General features: G+C 40.7%; 1 protein-coding gene across 1 annotated transcript in view; it reads right to left on the reverse strand.

Annotated features, from left to right (window-relative positions):
* Positions 1–27,118, reverse strand: part of LOC109908204 (diacylglycerol kinase alpha-like) — a 44,449-nt gene continuing 17,331 nt past the window's right edge. Inside the window, exons 12-24 of the mRNA XM_020506752.2 lie at positions 23,185–23,283; positions 22,828–22,914; positions 20,899–20,972; positions 20,716–20,790; positions 17,312–17,397; positions 16,263–16,352; positions 13,638–13,798; positions 13,381–13,445; positions 13,168–13,258; positions 5,655–5,844; positions 5,318–5,435; positions 3,816–3,876; positions 1–3,609 (exon numbers count right to left, since the gene is read on the reverse strand). Of these exons, the coding sequence (XP_020362341.1) occupies positions 3,532–3,609; positions 3,816–3,876; positions 5,318–5,435; positions 5,655–5,844; positions 13,168–13,258; positions 13,381–13,445; positions 13,638–13,798; positions 16,263–16,352; positions 17,312–17,397; positions 20,716–20,790; positions 20,899–20,972; positions 22,828–22,914; positions 23,185–23,283 (1,275 nt within the window). The 3' untranslated portion in view covers positions 1–3,531. The remainder of the gene's footprint in view (positions 3,610–3,815; positions 3,877–5,317; positions 5,436–5,654; positions 5,845–13,167; positions 13,259–13,380; positions 13,446–13,637; positions 13,799–16,262; positions 16,353–17,311; positions 17,398–20,715; positions 20,791–20,898; positions 20,973–22,827; positions 22,915–23,184; positions 23,284–27,118) is intronic.

Genomic DNA, 27,118 nt, shown 5'->3' on the forward strand with positions numbered 1-27,118 from the left:
CACAATGTCAAATCGGTTTATTGAAATATCTATAGCATCATTTCCAATATTTTCAACATTCTCAGTATTTAAGTGAAATGATATGGCTAACCTTCAATTAGAGATACAGAATAAGAGAAAACTGAGACCTTAAATTGAGAGGAGGAAGTAAAACAATTTGTTTTCGATTCCAAACGGTCACTCAATATATTAAAACTACTGAATTAAACTACTGCTATTAAAACAATTAAATTACGCTTGGCCACAGGACATAGGAGCAAAGAGTTTCTTGCTGACAAGAGTGCATACTAATTTCATATAAATCTGCACTGATGTGGGTATATTACCACAAGCATTATGCACTGAGCTTTTAAACATTTCATAACTTAACAAATCCTGGACAATTTTAGACTTTCAATTACCAAATTTGATACAGTACCAGTCAAAAGTTTGGACAAACCTACTCATTTAAGGGTTTTCTTTATATTTTACATTATAGAATAATAGTGAAGACATCAACGCTATGAAATAACAAAAAATAAATAAAAGTAGCCACCCTTTGCCTTGATGACAGCTTTTCACACTCTTGGCATTCTCTCAACCAGCTTCATGAGGTAGTCACCTGTAATGTATTTCAATTAACAGGTGTGCCTTTTTAAAAGTGAATGTGTGGAATTTTTTCCTTCTTAAATATGTTTGAGCCAAATCAGTTGTGTTGTGACAAGGTAGGGGTGGTATACAGAAGATAGCCCTATTTGGTAAAAGACCAAGCCCTATTTGGTAAAAGACCAAGTCCATATTATGACAAGAAGAGCTCAAATAAGCAAAGAGAAAAGACAGTCCATCATTACTTTAAGACATGAAGGTCAGTCAATACGGAAAATTAAGAACTTTGAAAGTTTCTTCAAGTGCAGTCACAAAAAACATAAAATGCTATAATGAAACTGTCTGAGGACCGCCACAGCAAAGGAAGACCCAGAGTTACCTCTGCTGCAGAGGATAAGTTCATTTGAGTTACCAGCCTCAGAAATCGGCAATTAACTCCACCTCCGATTGCACCACAGAGTTCAAGTTCAAGACACATCTCAACATCAACTGTTCAGAGGAGACTGTGTGAATCAGTTCATCCTGGTCAAATTGCTGCAAATAAACCCCCTGCTAAAGGACACCAATAAAAAGAAGAGACTTGCTTGGGCCAAGAAACATTAGACCGGTGGATATCTGTCCTTTGGTCTGATGAGTCCAAATCTGCGATCTTTGGTTCCGACCACCATGTCTTTGTGAGACGCAGAGTAGGTTAACGGATGATCTCCGCATGTGTGGTTCCCACCGTGAAGCATGGCGGAGGTGTGATGGTGCTTTGCTGGTGACACATAGTCCATCTGTAAATAGCCCACCTAATCTACCTACCTCATCCCCATACTGTTTTTATTTGATGTACTTTTCTGCCATTATGCACACCAGTATCTCCACTTGCACATCATCATCTGCTCATTTATCACTCCAGTGTTAATCTGCTAAATTGTAATTATTCGCTCCTTTGACCTATTTCTTGCCTACCTCCTCATGCCTTTTGCACACACTGTGTAACGGCTTTCCTCCTGGGAAGGAGAGGCAGACCAAAATGCAGCGTGGTTATAGTTCATGTTTTTTAATAGGTAAACTCAACATGAACATAATACAAAATAATAAACGTAGCAAAACCGAACCAGCCCTATCTGGTGCAACAAACACAAAGACAGGAAACAACCACCCACAAAACCCAACACAAAACAGGCTACCTAAATATGGTTCCCAATCAGAGACAATGACTAACACCTGCCTCTGATTGAGAACCATATCAGGCCCAAACACAGAAACAGACAAACTAGACATCCAACATAGAATGCCCTCTCAGATCACACCCTGACCAAACAAAACATAGAAACATACAAAGCAAACTATGGTCAGGGTGTGACACACTGTATATAGACTCTTTTTTTTCTACTGTGCCATTGACTTGTTTATTGTGTTACTGGCTTGTTTATTGTTTACTCCATGTGTAACTCTGTTGTTGTTGTCTGTGTCACTGTCACGTCCTGACCATAGAGAGCCCTTATTTTCTATGGTAAAGTAGGTCAGGGCGTGACTGGGGGGTTAGTTTAGTTTATATTTTCTATGTGGGGTTCTAGTTTTGTTTTCTATGTTGGTGATTGGTATGATTCCCAATTAGAGGCAGCTGTTAATCGTTGTCTCTAAATGGGGATCATATTTAAGTAGCATTTTTCCCACCTGTGTTTTATGGGATATTGTTTTGAGTAAGTGCACGTAGCATCTCTGTAGTCATGGTTTGTTGTTTGTGTTATTGTTTTGCTAAGTTACACTTTATAATAAATTATGTGGAACTCAACATCCGCTGCGCCTTGGTCCATCTCTACAAATATTCGTGACAGTCACACTGCTCTGCTTTATCTTGGCCAGGTCACAGTTGTAAATGAGAATTTGTTCTCAACATGCCTACCTGGTAAAAATAAAAAACACTGTCTGTGATTTATTTAGAATTCAAGGCACACTTAACCAGCATGGCTACCACAGCATTCTGTAGCGATACACCATCCCATCTGGTTTACGCTTAGTGGGACTATCATTTGCTTTTCAACAGGACAATGACCCAACACACCTTCAGGTTGTGTAAGGGCTATTTGACAAGAACAAGAGTGCTGCATCAGATGACCTGGCCTCCACAATCACCCAACCTCAACCCAATTGAGATGGTTTGGGATGAGTTGGACTGCAGAGTGAAGGAAAAGCAGCCAACAAGTGCTCAGCATATGTGGGAACTCCTTCAAGACTGTTGGAAAAGCCTTCTAGGTGACTACCTCATGAAGCTGGTTGAGTTAATTCAAAGCTGTCATCAAGGCAAAGCGTGGCTACTTTGAAGAATCTAAAATGTATTTTGATTTAACACTTTTTTTGGTTACTACATGATTCCATGTGTTATTTCATAGTTTTGATGTCTTCACTATTATTCTACAATGTAGAAAATAGTAAAAATAAAGAAAAACCCTTGAATGAGTGTGTCCAAACTTTTGACTGGTACCGTATACATTTAAATTATCCTACAAAAATGTCATAACAATGAAGTTAAATGCAGTTAAAATAATTTTGTTGAATAAACATTTAACTCAAACTTTTCAAGCGGATACCAATATCTTAGACTGTGCAACCCAGCAGTCTTTGTCCCCTTGATAACGCATAAGGTGAATTTGGCAAAAAATGATGGAAAAGGCACATAAAACCCACTAAAAGCTCTTAACTTGTTGTCCAGAGTAATATAAAAGGCTATCATACAGCTGTAGTTGGCAATGTTTTCATAATATCATCTTGTATTGAGGCAGAACAAACTAAATAATATGTGTTGAACTTTCTTAAAATGTTGGTCAACCTATTTCTCTAAAATAGGCATATACCAACTGGTTTCACAAACCAAGCTGCTTCAGTCATTTCACAAATGTAAAATAATAAGCAAGTGCATATAGGTCATGTTACTGCGTGTAGCCAGGGAGCAGGCTTCTACTTTGAGCTGAAGAAGCTGGACCGGCTCTGGGGACCCATCAGCATACTGGCCTGGTTCTTGTGTGTGATGTGAATCTTAAGGGGGAATATGAGTGAAAGGTTGTGTTACTCAAATGACCATGTTATTACCATGTCTACGTACTTGTTACCAACATGTTACCATGTTATATTAACAACATGTTATTAGCATCAAGCTCCATGGTCTCTAGCAATAGAACTTGCTTTAAAAGTTCTTAAAATGCTCTGTTACACTGAACTCAATCTGGGTTCCTAGCACTCACCGTACAGGGTGGCTGCATCCAGGGCTCTCCGTCTATCTGCATTGGTAAAGGTTTCTTAGTCCTGAGAGATGGACAGAGACATAAGGGAGAACATTTTGTGTTCACAACAGCTCAGAATTTTGTAAATACCAGCATACAACTGGGAAAAATACACTTAAATGCCCTTCCAACTGGTAATTACTAGTGGGGAAACTCATCTATCATCCCCATGCTCCGAGTTTCCCACTTGCACCTCTCTGACATCATTTGTCAACAAAAAAAGACAGCAAGCATGGTGGCATCTTCAGCAGTTGTACAAATGATTGATACTAAATTGATTCTGTTTATCTTCCTTCTGATTTAAAAAGTGAAAGCAGCTCTGGATATAGGGCAGGTAGCCTAATGGTGGCAGGTAGCCTAGTGGTTAGAGTGTTGGGCCAGTAACTGAAAGGTTGTTGGATCGAATCCCAGAGCTGATAAGGTACAAATCTGTCGTTCTGCCCCTGAACAAGGCAGTTAACCCACTGTTCCCTGGTAGGCTGTCATTATAAATAAAACTGTTCTTAACTGACTTGCCTAGTTAAATACAGGTTAAATAACAAACAAAACAATATATATATGTTCAACAGTTAGGGGCAGTTAACCCACTGTTCAACAGTTAGGGGTCACTTAGAAATTTCCTTGATTTTGAAAGAAAAAAACCTTTTTTATCCATTTAAAATAAAATAACATCAAATTGATCAGAAATACAGTTTTTAATGTTGTAAATGAAGAAGAAGAAAGCTATTTATTTATGGCCATTTTGAGCCTGTAATCGAACCCACAAATGCTGATGCTCCAGATACTCAACTAGTCTAAAGAAGGCCAGTTTTATTGCTTCTTTAATCAGAACCACAGTTTTTAGCTGTGCTAACATAATTGCAAAAGGGTTTTCTAATGATCAATTAGCTAATCCAAGTTTATCATTTTAAAAGGCTAACACAACGTGCCATTGGAACACAGGAGTGATGGTTGCTGATAATGGGCCTCTGTACCCTTATGTAGTTATTCCATTAAAAAACTGACGTTTCCAGCTACAATAGTAATTACAACATTAACAAGTTCTACATTATATTTCTGATCAATTTGCTGTTATTTTAATGGACAAAAAAATGTGCTTTTCTTTCAAAAACAAGGACATTTCTAAGTGACCCCAAACTGTTGAACAGTAGGGTATATATATATATATATATATATATATATATATATACTTTTTTGGGGCAAAAAAGAGCAAAATAATCAAAACCTTCTCATGACCTACACATTTGATGGAATTTCTCAGTTCAAAACGTGAATACACCCATCTTGTATTTAAGACTTTACAATGGGTAATTACCACCTTCTCACTTGGTTATGAAGGCAGCATTAGTAGTGAGGATGGAATATTTTTTTTAAAAGGTGTAAGGTGTACAAATAATCATCCCACATCATACTGTGATATCTCAGCTAGTCTGTACATGTCTCAACATGTCACAAACACTCACCTGATTGTAATCTGTGAGGTTTTTGCTAGTCTTATAGCACTCTTAAGTCCAGTATATATCTGCCCCATCTCCATGGCCCCTTCTAGACCAACCACTTCCAAACGCAGGTCACTGAGGTCTGTCATGGAAGATGGAAACACTGAACATGCAGTTCACACAGAGGCAGTACAGTTTTTAGTCTGAGACTAGCTGTTCAAAACTAGAACAGACCTCTTGAAATGGATACTCTAAAACATCTCACATGATATTCTAACAATATTCTATACCAGACATGGGCACAACTTTTAACATTTTGAAACCTTGAGCCCTTGGATCAAGCCAAGGGATTTCACTGTACCTTGTCCACTGACTTTCAGGATTTCAGGGTCGACAATAACCTCCGGCATTTCCTGAGGATTCATCAAGGACTTGGATTCACCCTTCTTGGCTTCTCCCCACAGGTTGGATCCACCGTGCATGCTGGGAATGTTGAGGACTGCGATCCCCTCCATAGAAAGGCCACTCAGGTCCAATGGTGTGCCGCAGCACTGAGGGATGTACAACATCAGGCAGACAGTGCAACTTAATGAGATGCCATAATGAGCTAAACATACCACATAACTATCAGGTCAGCTGTGTTAACCACAATCCTCATGTAATAAAATAATATATGCTTGCTTGCTGACTATCGACGCGCTAGCGGAGTGGAACTCACCTTTCATGGAGTAGCATTCAGCATAGGAGAAAGGTTTAAATATCAGTGCTTGTGTGAATATGTCCTTGTCTAATGCAGCTGTATTGACCCTCTAGGAAGAATCAAATTGGTTTGAGCTTTCAAATTGCCTGTTGAGTTTTTACTCTGAAAATTAGAACCTAACAGTTGGCGTCACGAAAGGGATTTACCACGATTTGCAGTTGAACTAGAGATTTCCGAATCAGAGAAACAGGAGCCGGCACCAGAAATAAAGTAGGCAAAGTTCCTACGCCTGTTATCACTAATTCTGACACTTGGGGAGATGAGAATCGTAGGCTGAACAATTATAGGATACGGACCTAGAAAATCTTAGTTTATTCAGTAGGTCCATTGTGTTTTATTTATTTTTTATTTTACTAGGCAAGTCAGTTAAGAACAAATTCTTATTTTCAATGACGGCCTAGGAACAATGGGTGGGGATATTCCCCTGTGAGATCTGTATAAGGGATGAAAGTCCCAGCTGCAGTTGACAGTGAGGCAGTAGAGTGTATGTGGATAATGATAAGAAGGCTGCCTATAAATTCTGAAGATAAGCCACATGCATGGCTAAAAGAAAAGCAATAAGATATTCAAACACTGTTTGAGTTACGTGTATTAGCACTAGCAATAAGGAGAGAGGTTGGTTTATGCCCTATGGGGAGGGGCAACCATGAAAGATTACGTGGAAATAGGGAGACAAGTCTGACTAGTTTTGGTAATGTGTGTTATCAACAACAGTGATATTTGAGGCGCAACACTGGAATAAGACATTAGGTGATCCGTATTCTCCAGCAATACATTTGCAGATGCTATAGTATAGGTTCTAATACAAGGTATTAAGTGCTGTGACCAATTAATAGGCACAAATACCATAACTATTATCTGGCGAAGTGGGTAGCTCTACCTTGGAAAATAGTTAATAGAAGGTGTGTATTATAGACGGGGAGTGAAGAAATCTAAACACCCTGCACACTGTCGGGAGAGGTTTCGGAATAATAACTATTGATATGGCAACAGACGGCCCTGATTTTCCCGGTAAAGCCGGAGCTAGAGGATTTGAATAAAGCCATGGAGGCACTGAAAGAAGCGTACAAGCATTCTATCAATTCGGCTCGAATATGGGAAAATTGAGCAAACTGGATAAGATTGGTAAGCATTTCCCGGCTGACAGAAAATTCCAATCTGACAGAAAATTCAGGGAGGCAATTATGACTTGGCACAATGACAAAACCATAATCAAAGCTCAATATACCAGCGTTTTGATGTCAGCATTATCTCAACAAAAAATACCAATCGATTAACCCGGAATTAGTAGATGTACTCAGCTACAGAAAGACTGGGTACGGGAGTACATTGATAGAATTTGTACTTTGGCCTTGATATCAGATTTGAAACCTGTGATCAAAACAGCAATTGCAGGGGTTGTGGATGAAATAGAGCAAGATGCTATGAGAGTTGAATTTAACTCCGCTCACTTCGCAGACGTGCGAGGGGTTAATACGGCCACAGGGAAAGTCACTAACTATAGTTTCAATGGCCAAGGTAAGAAAGAAACGTAGCGGAAAAACATCAAAGCGTAGGGAGAAAGAGTTCTGTTTTAGATGTGGAGCTGTTGGTCATTGGAAAAATGAGTGTAAAGTGGGAATGGAGCCTGCTGCAATCGGAAGAAATGCTGCCATTTGCATCTTTTTTAAAAGAGCAACAACAAATCCTCCGGAGAGTAGCAGGGCAGGAACTTTCACATAGCGGTGTACGGCATCGGTACGATCGATAGTGGTTCATAGAGATTACAGTTCTATGTGAAGGAAGACATATGAGATCACCTCTTACACAACTTTTTAATAGATCCAGGGAACAAAATCACTGATTCCTTATGATGAGAAATTGGCTAAATTTGCCATAAGAAAAAGTATTTTGGGTTGAAGAATCTAGGTGAAATGCCAGGGGTGTGGATTCTGAAGAGGTAACAAATTAAAATGATCTGGCCAAACACTCAGAACACACCTTGGGAGCTTTTTATCTTAGGAGACATTTTATGTGGTTTTATTATGAAATAGATTTACATTTTATGTTGTCTTGTTCTGAAATTGATTTCTAGAATGGACGAAAGGGTGGAGGGGTCATGAGGAATTAGCATAGGGGTTACCAAACCTAAAATTAACTTGACATTGTTTTTGTTCATGAACATTGTGGTGCGGTGGTTATGGAGAATCATGGGGAAAAGAGACCTGTGAATCGTTGGACTCGGTGGTGAGATAAAGTCGCTGTGTCTAAGGGTAGTACATGCTAAATAAAAGATACATAAACGTTGGGGTGGATTAAAACAAATGTTTAATGATTGGAGTAAGGATAGAGGATTTACCATTATCATGTTTGATTTATAATGAATACTTTTGGATTGCTGGTTAAGATGTAGCATAGTGAATGCTAAGGAAATGTACACTTTCTTTTCCAGAAGAGGGGGTTTCATTATCTCTCGTTGGAATGTTTCCGGAGACTGTGGTCTTGGGGAGAGCAGTTAGGGATATTTGGCAGTTTTAAGTATAAAAGTATCTGGAGTAAGCCATAAACGGAGTTCCCAGACAAGTAAGGCCTGCTATTTAGTGGGGTCTTTTCAATTTGGTTTTAAATTGGGTATGAAGAATGATGGAAAGTTTTACATTTAAAAAAAAATGGTTTCGGAAGGAAAGGGAAAGAAAAGGGAGAGGAAATATTTAATGGTGTTGAATGCCCTGTATCCTGACTTTCTGGTGAGGCCTGATCAAGCTCACTAGAAATTATCGAAACGGGTGGGATTGAATTATAAATTGAATGAGAAACACCAGTCTCTATTCTATTTTACCATTACCATTACCATTTATGGGATACCATTATTTCCTTATAGTATTATCAAGAGTTGTAACTCTAAGTTGATTGGTTATTCGAATTATTTAATTTTTTATTCAACATGTTGTTTTTGAATCACGATGTGAATCATGTGTTCGAAGGGAAAATTACTAGTTCCCTGGTCCTTGGGTAAATATACACATTTACTTTGTTCAGTCTGCATATAGAAGAAAAGATATATGTTAATGATGGTTGACTCTTACTCCAAATGGATTGTGATGTGTGTATTGCTGATTTAATTTTTGTCTTTGTTTCGATACAAATGTCACCAGATTGGGTCTAGTGGAGTGTTGGGATTCCCCCATGGGTTAGGGTGCTAACTCCCTGATCTGGTAAATCTTCTGAGAGGTCGTCGGTAAAATAAGGGAGTATAAACCAAGTTTGAAAATGGTTTTAACAGTAACAGTATGTTGTTATGCTGTTTGACATTTGTTGTAGAGATGATGTTATTAAGAAATTGGGAATGTAATATTTTGTCATAGTCAATTCTTGTCTGGATTTCCTGAAACAGAACTGTTGTTCTGATCTGTCCTCTCTTGAGGTTATCATGGAAGGTGACGTCAGATGGTGTCTTAATGCATGTAGGAATAATTTGGCCACAAACGGATTGTGTGAACCGGCTGAAGAAAGAGCAACAAAGGTGTTCAATGCGACAGTGACTTTTAAACACTCCAATCTGAGTCCGAGCCAAACATGGGTACAGGTGGCAGGAGTGCTGAGACCGCGAATGTGGAGTGAGCATGGAGAGAGAACATACACATTTCTCTCATGCTCCTGGGTAGCTGGTGGGAGAAATGGACAAGAAAGAAATGGTGGTAACGGCTCAGATGAGAGACTCATGTATGTGGGAAAAACGGATGTATCTATTTGGATATTGAAATCGGGACATTATCAAGGGCCATCAAAATGACAGGCAAGAGTTACATGTGCCGTTGGGAAGATTAACTGTCATGCTACCTGAAGAAGACATGCTAGAATGATAAGTGCCGGGAAAAGGGGCAAAACACAAGTCTCAACATCAACAGTGAAGAGGCGACTCTGGGATGCCTTCTAGGCAGAGCTGCAAAGAAAAAGCCATATCTCAGACTGGCCAAATAAAATAAAAGATTAAGATGGGCAAAAGAACACAGACACTGGACAGAGAAGGCTTTTTCTTTGCAACTCGGAGCATCCCGGAGTCGCCTCTTCACTGTTGACGTTGAGACTGGTGTTATGCGGTACTATTTAATGAAGCTGCCAGTTGAGGACTTGTGAGGCGCCTGTTTCTCTAACTAGACACTCTAAAGTACTTGTCCTCTTGCTAAGTTGTACACCGGGGCCTCCCACTCCTCTTTCTATTATGGTTAGAACTTGTTTGCGTTGTTCTGTGAAGGGAGTAGTACACGGTGTTGTACGAGATCTTCAGTTTCTTGGCAATTTCTCGCATGGAATAGCCTTCATTTCTCAGAACAAGAATAGACTTGACGAGTTTCAGAAGAAAGTACTTTGTGTTTCTGACCATTTTGAGCCTGAAATCGATCCCACAAATGATGATGCTCCAGATACTCAACTAGTCTAAAGAAGGCCAGTTTTATTGCTTTTTAATCAGAACAGTTTTCAGCTGTGCTAACATAATTGCAAAAGGGTTTTCTAATGATCAATTAGCCTTTTAAAATGATACACTTGGATTAGCTACCTCAGCATGCCATTGGAACACAGGAGTGATGGTTGCTTACAATGTTCCTCTGTACGCCTATGTAGATATTCCATAATTTCCAGCTACAATAGTCATTTACATTGTATGATTTTTAAGTAATTCATTTGCATTTTATTGCATGACATAAGTATTTGATACATCAGAAAAGCAGAACTTAATATCTGGTACAGAAACCTTTGTTTGCAATTACAGAGATCATACATTTCCTGTAGTTCTTGACCAGCAGGGATTTTGGCCCACTCCTCCATACAGACCTCCAGATCCTTCAGGTTTCGGGGCTGTCGCTGGGCAATACAGACTTTCAGCTCCCTCCCAAGATTTTCTATTGGGTTCAGGTCTGGAGACTGGCTAGGCCACTCCAGGACCTTGAGATGCTTCTTATGGAGCCACTTCTTAGTTGCCCTGGCTGTGTGTTTTGGGTCGTTGTCATGCTGGAAGACCCAGCCACGATCCATCTTCAATGCTCTTACTGGGGGAAGGAGGTTGTTGGCCAAGATCTCGCGATACATGGCCCCATCCATCCTCCCCTCAATACAGTGCAGTCGTCCTGACCCCTTTGCAGAAAAACATACCCAAAGAATGATGTTTCCACCTCCATGCTTCACGGTTGGGGTGGTGTTCTTGGGGTTGTACTCATCCTTCTTCTTCCTCCAAACACGGCGAGTGGAGTTTTGACCAAAAAGCTCTATTTTTGTATCAGACCACATGACCTTCTCCCATTCCTCCTCTGGATCATCCAGATGGTCATTGGCAAACTTCAGACGGGGCTGGACATGCGCTGGCTTGAGCAGGGGGACCTTGCGTGCGCTGCAGGATTTTAATCCATGACAGCGTAGTGTGTTACTAATGGTTTTCTTTGAGACTGTGGTCCCAGCTCTCTTCAGGTCATTGACCAGGTTCTGCCGTGTAGTTCTGGGCTGATCCCTCACCTTCCTCATGATCATTGATGCCCCACGAGGTGAGATCTTGCATGGAGCCCCAGACCGAGGGTCATTGACCGTCATCTTGAACTTCTTGAAATCCCTTAACAGCTGTTGCCTTCTGTTAAGGGATTTTTTTTTATCAATAATGACTAATTATGTATACATTTCAATCAGGACTGACTAATCAGAATACTATTATGTTACTGTATAGAATTATGAATTTTCTTTTTATCCTAGTACTGAATATAATGTGTGTAAATATAATCAAGAATTAGAACAATGACTGTCTGTTCCTTGGTAGAAATGAATGAACTTATCGTCAGACTGGCTAGAATGCTTATCGACACAGAAAGACCTTGGCTCATAAATTATATTAAATTGGTGTGGGACGATATGGGAAGGCTTGAGATACTGCTTTTGTACCAGGGTGAAGAAGAGACGGGACAGTTCGAAAACTAATGACGTCATTTTGAGTTTATAACCTGTGGTAAAATGTTTAATGTTCAGTACTCTCGAGAATAAACGCTGCTGATTGATTTTGAGACTGGTCTCTGTCCATTTAATGTAAATAAGAGTCTTACAAATTCTTAGAAGTGGGTAGAGTGTTTAATTTAATTGGGTATTAAAACATGTAGGAATTTTATTCCAGTAACACCTTCTCACCAAGCTGCTTGCCTATTGTCCTGTAGCCCATCCCAGCCTTGTGCAGGTCTACAATTTTATCCCTGATGTCCTTACACAGCTCTCTGGTCTTGGCCATTGTGGAGAGGTTGGAGTCTGTTTGATTGAGTGTGTGGACAGGTGTATTTTATACAGGTAACACGTTCAAACAGGTGCAGTTAATACAGGTAATGAGTGGAGAACAGGAGGGCTTCTTAAAGAAAAACTAACAGGTCTGTGAGAGCCGGAATTCTTACTGGTTGGTAGGGGATCAAATACTTGACCATCATTAAAATACCACATTTTTACCTAACTTTTATTTTCTTGTGTCAGCAATTGGACATTGTTCTTAGGGGGAGCTAGTTACACCACGTTACCCTATCAAGATAGAATTTAGTTGTGTGATGACACTTTTTATTGCTGTTTTGAATTGTATTTATCAGACATTTTTGATTGTTTATATGAACATTTCGTAAGAACACTTGGAAATATTATTTAGGCCTATGGATTTCTCCTCTTTCACGCATTTCTGGAACTTTGGCTACCAGCTCTGTGCCTTTGTGCACAATCTCCAGATGCTATTTCAGGTTTGATGTGGTGTTTCTAGACAAAGATATTAATGCTTGCTGCCTGTGCATAGGTTAAGCAGGGGACACAACACAACTGCCATCTTTCTTTGATTTTCAGTTTCACGATAGCCTAGGAAATGAGTTAGCCTAGCTACAGATGAATTCCAGGAAACAAGGCTTAAAAAAATATACAACCTTCTGAGAGATTCTGAAAGTAATGGAAAAAATAATAATATAAAACAATTTTGAAGACAGTAACTTGTTATATTACTCCGTTACTCATAAAAGTAACAGTACTGTAATGTGTTACTTTTACTCGCAACACTGGTTGGGTATATGTTTTTTTATAAAGTTACTATATGTTTCTATGTGTTGATGCAAAGCTGTGTGTTTGCAATCCTCACCTCAATTGTAAGACATTCATTCAGTTTCTTGCATGAAGCAGAGATGGTCTCAGAGGTGGCAAACTCAAAATACCACAACTTGTTCTTCATTCTAGAATATTGAACAACATTCTTGCATTAACGTAGGGTCGTTTACACCATGCACAAAGTCATTACACCTAAAAGTCCCCTCTGAATAACCAGACTCCAGTCCGATTATTCAAGTTTTCTTACCTGCTATTAAATTTCTGGGGGTGTTTCTCTCTCAGCGTATGAAACCGGTGGGCAATAGAGGCATCCTGTCAACACAGAACAAGTTATAAAAAGGTTGACGAAGCATTCTGGTGTGTGCCATAACTAAGTAGCCTGGACATATCATTTTTTGCTGTCCTGCCAACTCCTATGGTCATTGCCATGTTGATGTGACAATGACCATAGGAATTGGCAAGACAGCACAAACAGATCTGGGACCATGATAGAAGTTCACTCACCACTCCGATGGAGAAGTAGTTGTTGATGATCTCATAAGGCACAGGGTCACCCATCTCCTGGGGGTCCTCTAGGATCACCTCTACATTCCAGCGGTCCATCAGCACCGGGGTGCTGCCCTCAATCTCCTTCAGGATCCGACACAGATCCGTCCCATCATAACCTATAGGGGAGAGTGGCTCAACTATATTCAGCATCACTCCATCAAGGGAACTATAGTATTCTTTCTCACAAAGATATCTACATATATTTCAGGATGTTCTGTTTCCCTGGAAATAATCAGAATTCATATTAACATGATAGTTTTGAAAATATACTTGTAAAAAAAAAAAAAGAAGTGGTCTCTTTGCACAACTTACCCCAGGTTTGGGATAAGTTCAGCCGCGGGACTGTAAGTTAAGCTGCCTACAAATTTCTGTACTGAATGAAATATTACCACTACATTTTTCAAACCATTTCTATCTTCATTTCCCAAACACAAATCACAATTGCTTTTTTGTCTTTTAATAATTTGAAGCATCTTTTAACACACACCTAAAAAACATGCCTAACAAACACTTTGTACTTAAAAAAAAAACATTTTTAACACAGGCCAAGCCCTATTGTTACCTCATTTCCAGCGATAATGCGTTGCATTACACCTGGGAAGAAAACACTTCAATTTGCTCAACTTAAACAAACATTGACTATATTAGCCCACACAGCTACAGTTGAAGTCGGAAGTTTACATACACTTTAGCCAAATATATTTAAACTTCATTTTTCACAATTCCTGAGATTTATAATCCTAGTAAAAATTCCCTGTCTTAGGTCAGTTAGGATCACCACTTTATTTTAAGAATGTGAAATGTCAGAATAATTAGTAGAGAGAATAATTTATTTCAGCTTTTATTTCTTTCATCACATTACCAGTGGGTCAGAAGTTTACATACACTCAATTAGTATTTGGTATCAATGCCTTTAAACTGTTTAACTTGGGTCAAACGTTTTGGGTAGCCTTCCACAAGCTTCCCACAATAAGTTGTGTGAATTTTGGCCCATTCCTCCTGACAGAGCTGGTGTAACTGAGTCAGGTTTGTACGCACGCACACACTTTTTCAGTTCTGCCCACAGATTTTCTATAGGATTGAGGTCAGGGCTTTGTGATGGCCACTCCAATACCTTGACTTTGTTGTCCTTAAGCCATTTTGTCACAACTTTAGAAGTATGCTTGGGGTCATTGTCCATTTGGAAGACCCATTTGTGACCAAGCTTTAACTTTAACTGACTGTCCTGAGATGTTGTTTCAATATATCCACATAATTTTCCATCCTCATGATGCCATCCATTTTGTGAAGTGCACCAGTCCCTCCTGCAGTAAAGCACCCCACAACATGATGCTGCCACCCCCGTGCTTCACAGTTGGGATGGTGTTCTTTGGCTTGCAAGCCTCCTCCTTTTTCTTTCAAACATCAAGATGGTCATTATGGCCAAACAGTTCTATTTTTGTTTCATCAGACCAGAGGACATTTCTCCAAAAAGTACAATATTTTTCCCCATGTGCAGTTATAAATCATAGTCTGGCTTATGTTGATATAGGACTAGGTTTACTAGGGATATAGATACTTTTGTACCTGTTTCCTCCAGCATCTTCACAAGGCCCTTTGCTGTTGTTCTGGGATTGATTTGCACTTTTTGCACCAAAGTACGTTCATCTCTAGGAGACAGAACGTGTCTCCTTCCTGAGCGGTATGATGGTGCGTGGTCCCATGGTGTTTATACTTGCGTACTATTGTTCGTATAGATGAACGTGGTACCTTCAGGCATTTGGGAATTGCTCCGAAGGATGAACCAGACTTGTGGAGGTCTACACATTTTTTTCTGAGGTCTTGGCAGATTTATTTTGATTTTCCCATGATGTCAAGCAAAGAGGCACTGAGTTTGAAGGTAGGCCTTGAAATACATCCACAGGCACACCTCCAATTGACTCAAATGATGTCAATTAGCCTATCAGATGCTTCTAAAGCCATTACATAACCTTCTGGAATGTTCCAAGCTGTTTAAAGGCTAGGTCAACTTAGTGTATGTAAACTTCTGACCCACTGGAATTGTGATACAGATACATTGCGATAAGTGAAATAATCAGTCTGTAAACAATTGTTGAAAAATTACTTGTGTCATGCACAAAGTAGATGTCCTAACCGACTTGCCAAAACTATAGTTTGTTAACAAGACATTTGTGGAATGGTTGAATAACTAGTTTTAATGACTTCAACCTTACATGGATGCACTTTCATGCTAGGTTTAGGACCTCATAATGAAGCTTACATAGACCCAAACTGATGTATAGAACAATCTAAAAATAATATTATCTGGTTTAGATACGAACATCATGAAACCTCTTACAATAAATGTAATATATATTATTTTTTTTACCTAACTTGCTTACCACTTTTCCCATGTGGTTTCTTCCTTCACAATGATGACCTTTTCCTAAATGTTTAGTTAAATTCTACATTTTGTGTATGGATTCCTATAAACAAGGGTGGCTCAACTTACCCCTTTGGCTAAACTTACCCCGTGATACAGGAAATGTGATATGTGAACTCACAACAGAATGAAAAAAGACAAAAGACAACCCTTCTCACCTCCTCCCCATCTAAGACAACGTGCAAGGTCATTTCCTGTGCCCAGGGGTAACACAGCCACAGGTGGCCGCACTTGAAGATTGTTTTTTTCTGATTGCACCAGAAGGGGAGAAAGAGAGATCGTCAGCATTTTACTCATGTCTAGGTTACTACATGGAATCCATTTCAGTAACATGTTTGGTAAGAAAATTAATCGTTTTTACTCATATACTAAAGTTGACTTGTCTATTGGCATGTACACTCAGTGGCCAGTTTATGGTACACCCATCTAGTCCTGGGTCGGATCCCCCTTTGCCTCCAGAACAGCCTGAATTATTTCGGGGCATGACCACTTTCTCCACACCGTTACACTACTGCCAACAGTCAGTATTGTTGACACCAGGCAGGATGTGGCCATGGACCCGTGCTGCTTACACTAAATCCTGACTGCCATCAGCATGACGGAACAGGAACCGGATTCATCGGACCAGGTAATGTTTTTCCACTACTCAATTGTCCAGTGTTGGTGATCGCGTGCCCACCGGAGACACTTCTTGTTTTTAGCGGTTAGGATTGGAACATGGTGTGGTCATCTGCTGCAATAACCCATCTTTGACAAGGACCGACGAGTTGTGCATTCCGAGATGCTGTTGTGACCCACCGGTTAGCTTGCACGATTCTTCCCATTCTCCTTCGACCTCTCATCAATGAGCTGTTTTCTTCCACAGGACTGCCGCTGACGGGATGTTTTTTGTTCGTCGCAACATTCTCGGCAAACCCTAGACACTGTTGTGCGTGAAAAGGCCCAGAAGGGTGGCCGTTTCTGAGATACTAGAACCGGCACGCCTGGCATCAACAATCATACCACGTTCAAAGTCACTTTGGTCACTAGTTTTTTCCCATTCTAATGTTCAATCGAACAGTAATTGTATGCCTGCTTTATTTTGCAAGCCACAGCCACGTGACTCACTGTAGGAGCGAACCATTTTCTTGAACGGGGAGGTGTACGTAATAAACTGTCCACTGAGTGTATAGTACATGGTCTACCAATATTGTGTACTGGACCCCACCTATGGCATCAAGTATCCAGCCCACAGTGCCGTCCCCTCCGCAAACCAATATCCTGTAATCCTTCAGATTTCTGAAGAAGCACAGCCTGAAACACAGAGTGTGTATTATGTTGGGGGTGCAGTACAAGATCTAACAGTGACGTTCACTGATGGTTATGACATCTCAGAGAGAAATAAGCCGCTCAAGTTTACTTGAAGTATGAGATCAACTATGATTAACATCACGGTTGTGATGATAAGTTTATAACAAAAAGGTTAAACATAAAAAGATTAGTGAAGAGAGGATCTGAAAAATCATGATCAGTCAATGGGAAATATCACTAACTTGGGAAAAGTATTTATTTTTAGGCCAATATCGGTATAAATTGAATAATTTTACAACTGCGACCTGGCCAAAAACACAGAGCTACACATAAATGTACAGTCAATAACACAATAGAAAAATATATGTCCAGTGTGTGCAAATGTAGAAGAGTTGGCCATTAAGGCAATAAATAGGCCATAGTGGTGAAAAAATTACAATTTAGCATTAACACTGGAGTGATCGATGTGTAGATGATGATGTGCAAGTAGAGATACTGGTGTGCAAAAGAGCAAGAGGGTAAATAACAATATGGGAATGAGGTAGTTGGGTGTGCTATTTACAGATTGGCTGTGTACAGGTACAGTGATCGGTAAGCTGCTCTGACAGCTGATGCTTAGGGAGGGAGATATAAGACTCCAGCTTCAGTGATTTTTGCAATTCGTTCCAGTCATTGGCATCAGAGAACTGGAAGGAAAGGCGGCCAAAGAAAGTGTTGGCTTTGGGGATGGCCAGTGAAATATACCTGCTGGAGCGCGTGCTACGGGTGGGTGTTGCTATGGTGACCAGTGAGCTGAGATAAGGCGGGGCTTTACCTAGCAAAGTTTTATAGATGACCTGGAGCCAGTGGGTTTGGCGATGAATATGTAGTGAGGACCAGCCAACGAGAGCATACAGGTCGCAGTGGTGGGTAGTATATGGGGCTTTGGTGGCAAAACGGATGGCATTGTGATAGACTACATCCAGTTTGCTGAGTAGAGTGTTGGAGGCTATTTTGTAAATGACATTGCCGAAGTCAAGGATCGGTAGCATAGTCAGTTTTACGAGGGTATGTTTGGCATCATGAATGAAGGAGGCTTTGTTGTGAAATAGGAAGCCAATTCTAGGTTTAATATTGGTTGGAGAACATTAATATGAGTAACAGTCAAGGCCATGCCTTGATTTTCAGGAGACTGACATAATTTCACTTCTGTTGGGAAGTAGGAGGGAGACCAGCATTTCTCCTCTCCACAGTTGTGGCTATTCTATTCTGGACACATCATCATATTCTGACTGTGTTAAACCTGCCGATGCATCATGTCATTAATAGTCAAGGCCATGTCACTGACTGCACTGAGCAGGCTGGAGCTGTTGGGCAGCCCTTGGCACATTGACTGTAGTGTTGTCAGCTTCCCATAAGGTGGGAGTGGATGATGATACTTTGTGTTTTCTTTGTGTGAGGTGGGTTTCTGATAGGGGGTCATTATTCTCCAAAATGAGGGAGAACGTTGCACTAATGCCGGGGCCCAACGGTGGTGAAACTGATGAAGCGTCAGGTAGTGTCAGTGGGACTGGAGTCACCAAATCAGGAGTAACCAAAGACCCTCCAAGAGATGGAGGAGATGAAGTGATACAATTAATGCAATGCAAAATTCCATATCTAACGTAATAAAACTAAAGTCATGTTTTTAACACAACTCACCCTCAGATTTCACAACATGGACTGATGTTTCTGTCACAAAGGGGCATTCCTCTTGCCTGACAACTCACCCTGAATTGAATTCTGCTGCTCTATCGTTACATACATTCAGTCTAAACTGCCAACCTAGAAGTACTTTGACTTCAAAATGAGGGGCATTGTACAAAACATATTCATCAGCGATCAGATCGTAAAATTTAACCCGAGTATCAAAGTTGATAATGCCATCATGTAGGCCGGCTCTGGCCTAACCAATTGTTTTTTCGGACCAATCAGAATGGTCAGAATGTGTTTGCATTCTAGAAATGGTCGGGGAGGGAGGCAAATCCAGACTCATCACGGAGAAGAAACATCAGTTGGCTGGAGCGGTGTGGATGGGTAGCCAGGCAAGCATTCCTCTTCTGTTTTCACAATGATTGGCTGTTGCTGCTCAGCCTCAATCTGTGGAGGAGGTATCTGATCTTTCGAAGGGTCTACAACTGCATGTCCTACAGCAGTACAGTGCAGTACAGCATTGTCCGCCAATCCTCCTTTATTCTTTCTAGCTCCGAGTCTCTCTGGCCATCTATGCTTCACCTCGATTACAAAGCCGTGGGAAATAGGGGTGCTGAGGGTGCTGCAGCACCCCATGATAAATGTAAATTAAATAAATATCTAATATATATACTTTAAAGTGAACTACGCCTTTATTACACGTCAATAGCACCCCCAACCCAAAAACATCTTCCCGCGGCCATGGTCGCTTACTGTTCGTCTAGCGCCCCCCACTGCATTGATTTTCTGTGTAATGGCAAAAATGTGCTGCCTTACTTTCACCACTCCCTGTATTTACCATGTGCAACATATTTTTGTGGCGCATGACCTCCCTGTTCATCACTTTCCCTTTCGCTGAAATTATTTTTCCGTCTGTGTTTGTCTGCTTTCTTTTGAACACACAGAGCTGCATTGCCTCGCATTTTTGACAGCCTGCGACTGAGCGTAATTTGACCAGAATCCATCAAATTTATTGGGGAATTTATTTGTGAAACTTTAACGCGAGATACTGTAGTAAAACTCTTACAACTATTTACTTTTTTCCCAACCGCCACCAGTTTGGCGGAAAAACAAACATTAACATAGTAAAATGTTTTACAGCTTTGTCACTCTATTTTTTATTTTAAAATGATCTTATTTGATTATTTATATATATTACATATGATAAGGCCACAGACAGCCAGAGGTAATTACAGATACCTGTGATAATCTAAAGTACCAACAAAAAAAAACACTAGATGTCATCTGATAAAATTCCCATTAAAAAACGTGAACGTTTTCTGGTAAACTTTGAACGTTTCCAGTAATATACCCTCCCTTTGCAACCATTTTATTGGCTTTGATGTTCCAACTATCCCAATACCATTGCATATTCAAGCAGTAAATAAGAGAACTGGTAATGAATTTATATTAAAGCCCAGATACACACACAATAACACATCTCAGACTCCTCAAAATGTAAAATGTCTTAAATGTAATTTCGAGATTTAAAGCTGCTAAATACACCCCAGTTGTCCAATTAGTGATGCAGGTAAAACAGAGTGCAGTTTTTCATTTTATACTAACAGTGGTCTATACATCATATGCAGTTATCCATATGGGAAACCTTACCCTGGTCCAGGTCCACCATTGGATAGGTTATACACCTGCCGTGGATTCAGCAAATACTGGAATTTACGCAGAACTCTGAAATGAATAAAATAGGACTTGAAATTGTAAAATAGAAACATTGACATTGTTTATTATTCCACCATAAATGCCCATTTGTGTAGGAGTGTTCACTTGTAGCATCACCTTTCTCCCTGCTTGCCTCCACTTTTAGGGTTCACAAACACTAAAAGAGGATGAGTGTCTGGGACCGGATCAATCTGATCAGAGATAAATAGTTCAAAGATTACAGCAGTTTCACAAATGGATACAATGATATTGTCAGTATATTCAGTCTATATTGTCAGTATATTCAGATAACATATACAGTGGGGCAAAAAAGTATTTAGTCAGCCACCAATTGTGCAAGTTCTCCCACTTAATTTTTTTTTCATCATAGGTACACTTCAACTAAGACAGACAAAATGAGAAAAATAATCCAGAAAATCACATTGTAGGATTTTTAATGAATTTATTTGCAAATTATGGTGGTAAATAAGTATTTGGTCACCTACAAACAAGCAAGATTTCTGGCTCTCACAGACCTGTAACTTCTTCTTTAAGAGGCTCCTCTGTCCTCCACTCGCTACCTGTATTAATGGCACCTGTTTGAACTTGTTATCAGTATAAAAGACACCTGTCCACAACCTCAAACAGTCACACTCCAAACTCCACTATGGCCAAGACCAAAGAGCTGTCAAAGGACACCAGAAACAAAATTGTAGACCTGCACCAGGCTGGGAAGACTGAATCTGCAATAGGTAAGCAGCTTGGTTTGAAGAAATCAACGGTGGGGGCAATTATTAGGAAATGGAAGACATACAAGACCACTGATAATCTCCATCGATCTGGGGCTCCACGCAAGATCTCACCCTGTGGGGTCAAAATGATCACAAGAACGGTGAGCAAAAATCCCAGAACCACATGGGGGGACCTAGTGAATGACCTGCAGAGAGCTGGGACCGAAGTAACAGAGCCTACCATCAGTAACACACTACACCGCCAGGGACTCAAATCCTGCAGTGCCAGACGTGTCCCCCTGCTTAAGCCAGTACATGTCCAGGCCCGTCTGAAGTTTGCTAGAGAGCATTTGGATGATCCAGAAGAAGATTGGGAGAATGTCATATGGTCAGATGAAATGAAAATATAACTTTTTGGTAAAAACTCAACTCGTCGTGTTTGGAGAACAAAGAAAGCTGAGTTGCATCCAAAGAACACCATACCTACTGTGAAGCATGGGGGTGGAAACATCATGCTTTGGGGCTGTTTTTCTGCAAAGGGACCAGGACGACTGATCCGTGTATAGGAAAGAATGAATGGGGCCATGTATCGTGAGATTTTGAGTGAAAACCTCCTTCCATCAGCAAGGGCATTGAAGATGGAACGTGGCTGGGTCTTTCAGCATGACAATGATCCCAAACACACCACCCGGGCAACGAAGGAGTGGCTTCGTAAGAAGCATTTCAAGGTCCTGGAGTGGCCTAGCCAGTCTCCAGATCTCAAACCCATAGAAAATCTTTGGAGGGAGTTGAAAGTCCGTGTTGCCCAGCAACAGCCCCAAAACATCACTGCTCTAGAGGAGATCTGCATGGAGGAATGGGCCAAAATACCAGCAACAGTGTGTGAAAACCTTGTGAAGACTTACAGAAAACGTTTGACCTCTGTCATTACCAACAAAGGGTATATAACAAAGTATTGAGAAACTTTTGTTATTGACCAAATACTTATTTTCCACCATAATTTGCAAATAAATTCATAAAAAAAATCCTACAATGTGATTTTCTGGATTTTTTTTCTTCTCATTTTGTCTGTCATAGTTGAAGTGTAACTATGATGAAAATTACAGGCCTCTCTCATCTTTTTAATTGGGAGAACTTGCACAATTGGTGGCTGACTAAATACTTTTTTGCCCCACTGTAGTCTAAATGGAATATAGCTGTGAGGCACTTCCTAGTGACAGTTCTCTAGACTCTAAACAAGGTAAAATAGTTAGACATGGTTGCTTATTTACTCACACCAGTTACTATCCAGCAGTCCTGTAATAGGGAAAGGCCTAGACAGGGTACTAGTACGTACCTGAAGCACCTTTCCGTCAGGAGTGGTGTTGTGGTCACTGTCGCCGGCTGAGCTCGAGGAGCCGTTCTTCATGCTGTTAGGCTTCTCCTGATGGGGTCAAGAGAGAGATGAACAGTCAACTTAACAAATCCAGAGATCATATATAACAACAAGCAATAACCGTATAATAGTCAAATACAGATGTATTGTTTCTCAAACTAGACATCTTAGCTATCCTACTATTACCATTGCATGTGAGTGAATGTTGTTAAGAGAATAAAAAAGTAATTTCACTAAGTTGAGGTTCCTTCAAATATATCCTTATGTGAGCTTTACAAGTATTAGACACCTGTCATAGGGCAGTAGGTTATCCTGTACCTTCATAACAGGGTAGATGGCCCAAGGGGGGAGGATATGGTCTCTGAGAGTTCCACAGTTACAGTCGGAGGGCTCCTGGGAGGCACAGTCATCATGGCGCTGGAATACAGTAACAGCCAGTGATATCTATTATCAAATTATTCATTTATAAAGCTAACCACATTTTATTTATAAAGCATTTTTATATCAAAGTAGTCACAAAGTGCTGTATTGTTCACAGACATACAGTATCAGTCAAAAGTTTGGACACACCTACTCATTCAAGGGTTTTTCTTTATATTGACTATTTTCTACATTGTAGAGTAATAATGAATCAAATCAAATCACATTTTATTAGTCACATGCGTCGAATACAACAGTGAAATGTTTACTTACGAGCCCCTAACCGACAGTGCAGTTTCAAAAAATACAGATAAGAATAAGAGATAAAAGTAACAGAGTCAATGGTTAGTTGAAGTAGTATAAGTCGGACGTTTACTTACACCTTAGCCAAATACATTTAAACTCAGTTTTTCACAATTCCTGACATTTAATCCTAGTAAAAATTCCATTTTAGGTCAGTTAGGATCACCACTTTCTTTTTTAAGAATGTGAAATGTCAGAATAATAGTAGAGAGAATGATTTATTGATTCATCACATTCCTAGAAGTTTACATACACTCAATTAGTATTTGGTAGCATTGCCATTAAATTGTTTAACTTGGGTCAAACGTTTCGGGTAGCTTTCCACAAGCGTCCCACAATAAGTTGTGGTAAATTTTGGCCCATTCCTCCTGACAGAGCTGGTGTAACTGAGTCAGGTTTGTAGGCCTCCTTGCACGCACACTCTTTTTCAGTTCTGCCCACACATTTTCTATAGGATTGAGGTCAGGGCTTTGTGATGGCCAATCCAATACCTTTACTTTGTTGCCCTTAAGCCATTTTGCCACAACTTTAGAAGTATGCTTGGGGTCATTGTCCATTTGGAAGACCCATTTGTGACCAAGCTTTAACATCCTGACTGATGTCTTGAGATGTTTCTTCAATATATCCACATAATTTTCCACCCTCATGATGCCATCCATTTTGTGAAGTCAACCAGTCCCTCCTGCAGCAAAGCACCCCCACAACATGATGCTGCCACCCCCGTGCTTCCCGGTTGGGGTAGTGTTCTTCGGCTTGCAATCCTCCCCCTTTTTCCTCCAAACATAACGATGGTCATTATGGCCAAACAGTTTTATTTTTGTTTCATCAGACCAGAGGACATTTATCCAAAAAGTGCAGTGGCGGTTTTGGAGCAGTGGCTTCTTCCTTTCTGAGCGGCCTTTCAGGTTATGTCGATATAGGACTCGTTTTACTATGGATATAGATACTTTTGTACCTGTTTCCTCCAGCATCTTCACAATGTCCTTTGCTGTTGTTCTGGGATTGATTTGCACTTTTCGCACCAAAGTACGTTCATCTCTAGGAGACAGAAAGGATCTTCTTCCTGATGGCTGCACGGTCCCATGGTGTTTAGACTTGCATACTTTTGTTTGTACAGATGAACGTGGTACCTTCAGGCATTTGGAAATTGCTCCCAAGGATGAACCAGACTTGTGGAGGTCTACACATTTGGTCTTGGCTGATTTATTTTCCCATGATGTCAAGCAAAGAGGCACTGAGTTTGAAGGTAGGCCTTGAAATACATCCACAGATACACCTCCAATTGACTCAAATTATGTCAATTAGCCTATAAGAAGCTTCTAAAGACATGACATAATTTTCTGGAATGTTCCAAGCTGTTTAAAGGCACAGTCAACTTAGTGTATGTAAACTTCTGACCGACTGGAATTGTGATACAGTGAATTATAAATGAAATAATCTGTCTGTACACAATTTCTGGAAAAATTACTTGTGTCATGCACAAAGTAATGTCCTAACCGACTTCACAAAACATAGTTTGTTAACAAGAAATTTGTGGAGTGGTTGAAAAATGAGTTTTAATGACTCCAACCTAAGTGTACGTAAACTTATATTGTGCCTTGCGGTCAGAGGCCGAGCAGTTGCCATACCAGGCAGTGATGCATCCAGTCAAGATGCTCTCGAAGGTGCAGCTGTAGAACCTTTTGAGGATCTGAGGACACATGCCAAATCTTTTCAGTCCCCTGAGGGGGAATAGGTTTTGTCGTGCCCGCTTCACGACTGTCATGGTGTGCTTGGACCATTTTAGTTTGTTGGTAATGTGGACACCAAAGAACTTGAAGCTCTCAACCTGCTCCACTGCAGCCCCGTCAATGAGAATGGGGGCGTGCTCAGTCCTCTTTTTCCTGTAGTCCACAATCATCTACTTTGTCTTGACCACGTTGAGGGAGAGGTTATTGTCCTGGCACCACACAGCCAGGTCTCTGACCTCCTCCCTATAGGCTGTCTCGTTGTTGTCTGTGATCAGGCCTACCACTGTTGTCTCATCGGCAAATTTAATGACAGTGTTGGAGTCGTGCCTGGCCTTGCAGTCATGAGTGAACAGGGAGTGCAGGACGGGGCAGAGCACACACCCCTGAGGGGCCCCTGTGTTGAGAATCAGCGTGGCGGACGTATTGTTACCTACCCTTACCACCTGGGGGCAGCCCATCAGGAAGTCCAGGATCCAGTTGCAAAGAGAGGTGTTCAGTCCCAGGGTCCTTAGCTTATTTATTAGCATTGAGGGCACTATGGTGTTGAACGCTGAGCTTTAGTCAATGAATAGCTTTCTCACATAGGTGTTCCTTTTGCCCAGGTGGGAAAGGGCACTGTGGAGTGCAATAAAGACCGCATCATCTGTGGATCTGTTGGGGCAGTATGCAAATTGGAGTGGGTCTAGGGTTTCTGGGATGATGGTGTTGATGTGAGCCATGACCATCCTTTCAAAGCACTTCATGGCTACAGACGTGAGTGCTACGGGTCGATAGTCATTTAGGCAGGTTACCTTAGTGTTCTTGGGCACAGGCACTATGGCGGTCTGCTTAAAACATGTTGGTATTACAGACTCGGACAGGGAGAGGTTGAAGATTTCAGTGAAGACTTGCTAGTTGGCCAGTGCATGCTCGCAGTCCATGTCCTGGTAATCCGTCCGGCCCTGCGGCTTTGTGAATGTTGACCTGTCTAAAGGTCTTACTCACACTGGCTGCGGAGAGAGTGATCACACTTCCGGTACAGCTTGTGCTCTCATACATGTTTCAGTGTTATTTGCCTCAAAGCGAGCATAGAACTAGTTTAGCTTGTCCGGTAGGCTTGAGTCACTGGGCAGCTCTCGGCTGTGCTTCCCTTTGTAATCTGTAATGGTTTGCAGGCCCTACCACATCCGACGAATGTCAGAGCCGGTGTAGTACGACTCGATCTTAGTCCTGTATTGATGCTTTGCCTGTTTGATGGTTCGTCGGTGGGCATAGCAGGATTTATTATTAGCTTCCGGGTTAGTGTCCCACTCCTTGAAAGCGGCCGCTCTAGCCTTTAGCTCAGTGCGGATGTTGCCTGTAATCCATGGCTTCTGGTTGGGGTATGTACGTACGGTCACTGTGGGGACGACGTCATCGATGCACTTATTGATGAAGCCAATGGCAGATGTGGTGTACTCCTCAATGCCATTGGAGGAATCCTGGAACATATTCCAGTCTGTACTAGCAAAGCAGTCCTGTAGCTTAGCATCTGCTTCATCTGACCATTTTTTATTGATCTAGTCACTGGTGGTTCCTGCTTTAATCTTTGCTTGTAAGCAGGAATCAGGAGGATAGAATTATGGTCAAATTTGCCAAATGGAGGGCAAGGGAGAGCTATGTATGCATCTCTATGTGTGGAGTAGTGGAGTATAGGTGGTCCAGAGTTATTTTCCCTCTGGTTGTACATTTAACATGTTGATAGAAATTAGGTAAAACTGACATTAAAACTATGAAATAACACATTTAGTAACCAAAAAAGTGTTAAATTCTTCAAAGTA

Source organism: Oncorhynchus kisutch, linkage group LG17 (assembly GCF_002021735.2).
Source record: "Oncorhynchus kisutch isolate 150728-3 linkage group LG17, Okis_V2, whole genome shotgun sequence".
NCBI classification, from domain to species: domain Eukaryota; kingdom Metazoa; phylum Chordata; class Actinopteri; order Salmoniformes; family Salmonidae; genus Oncorhynchus; species Oncorhynchus kisutch.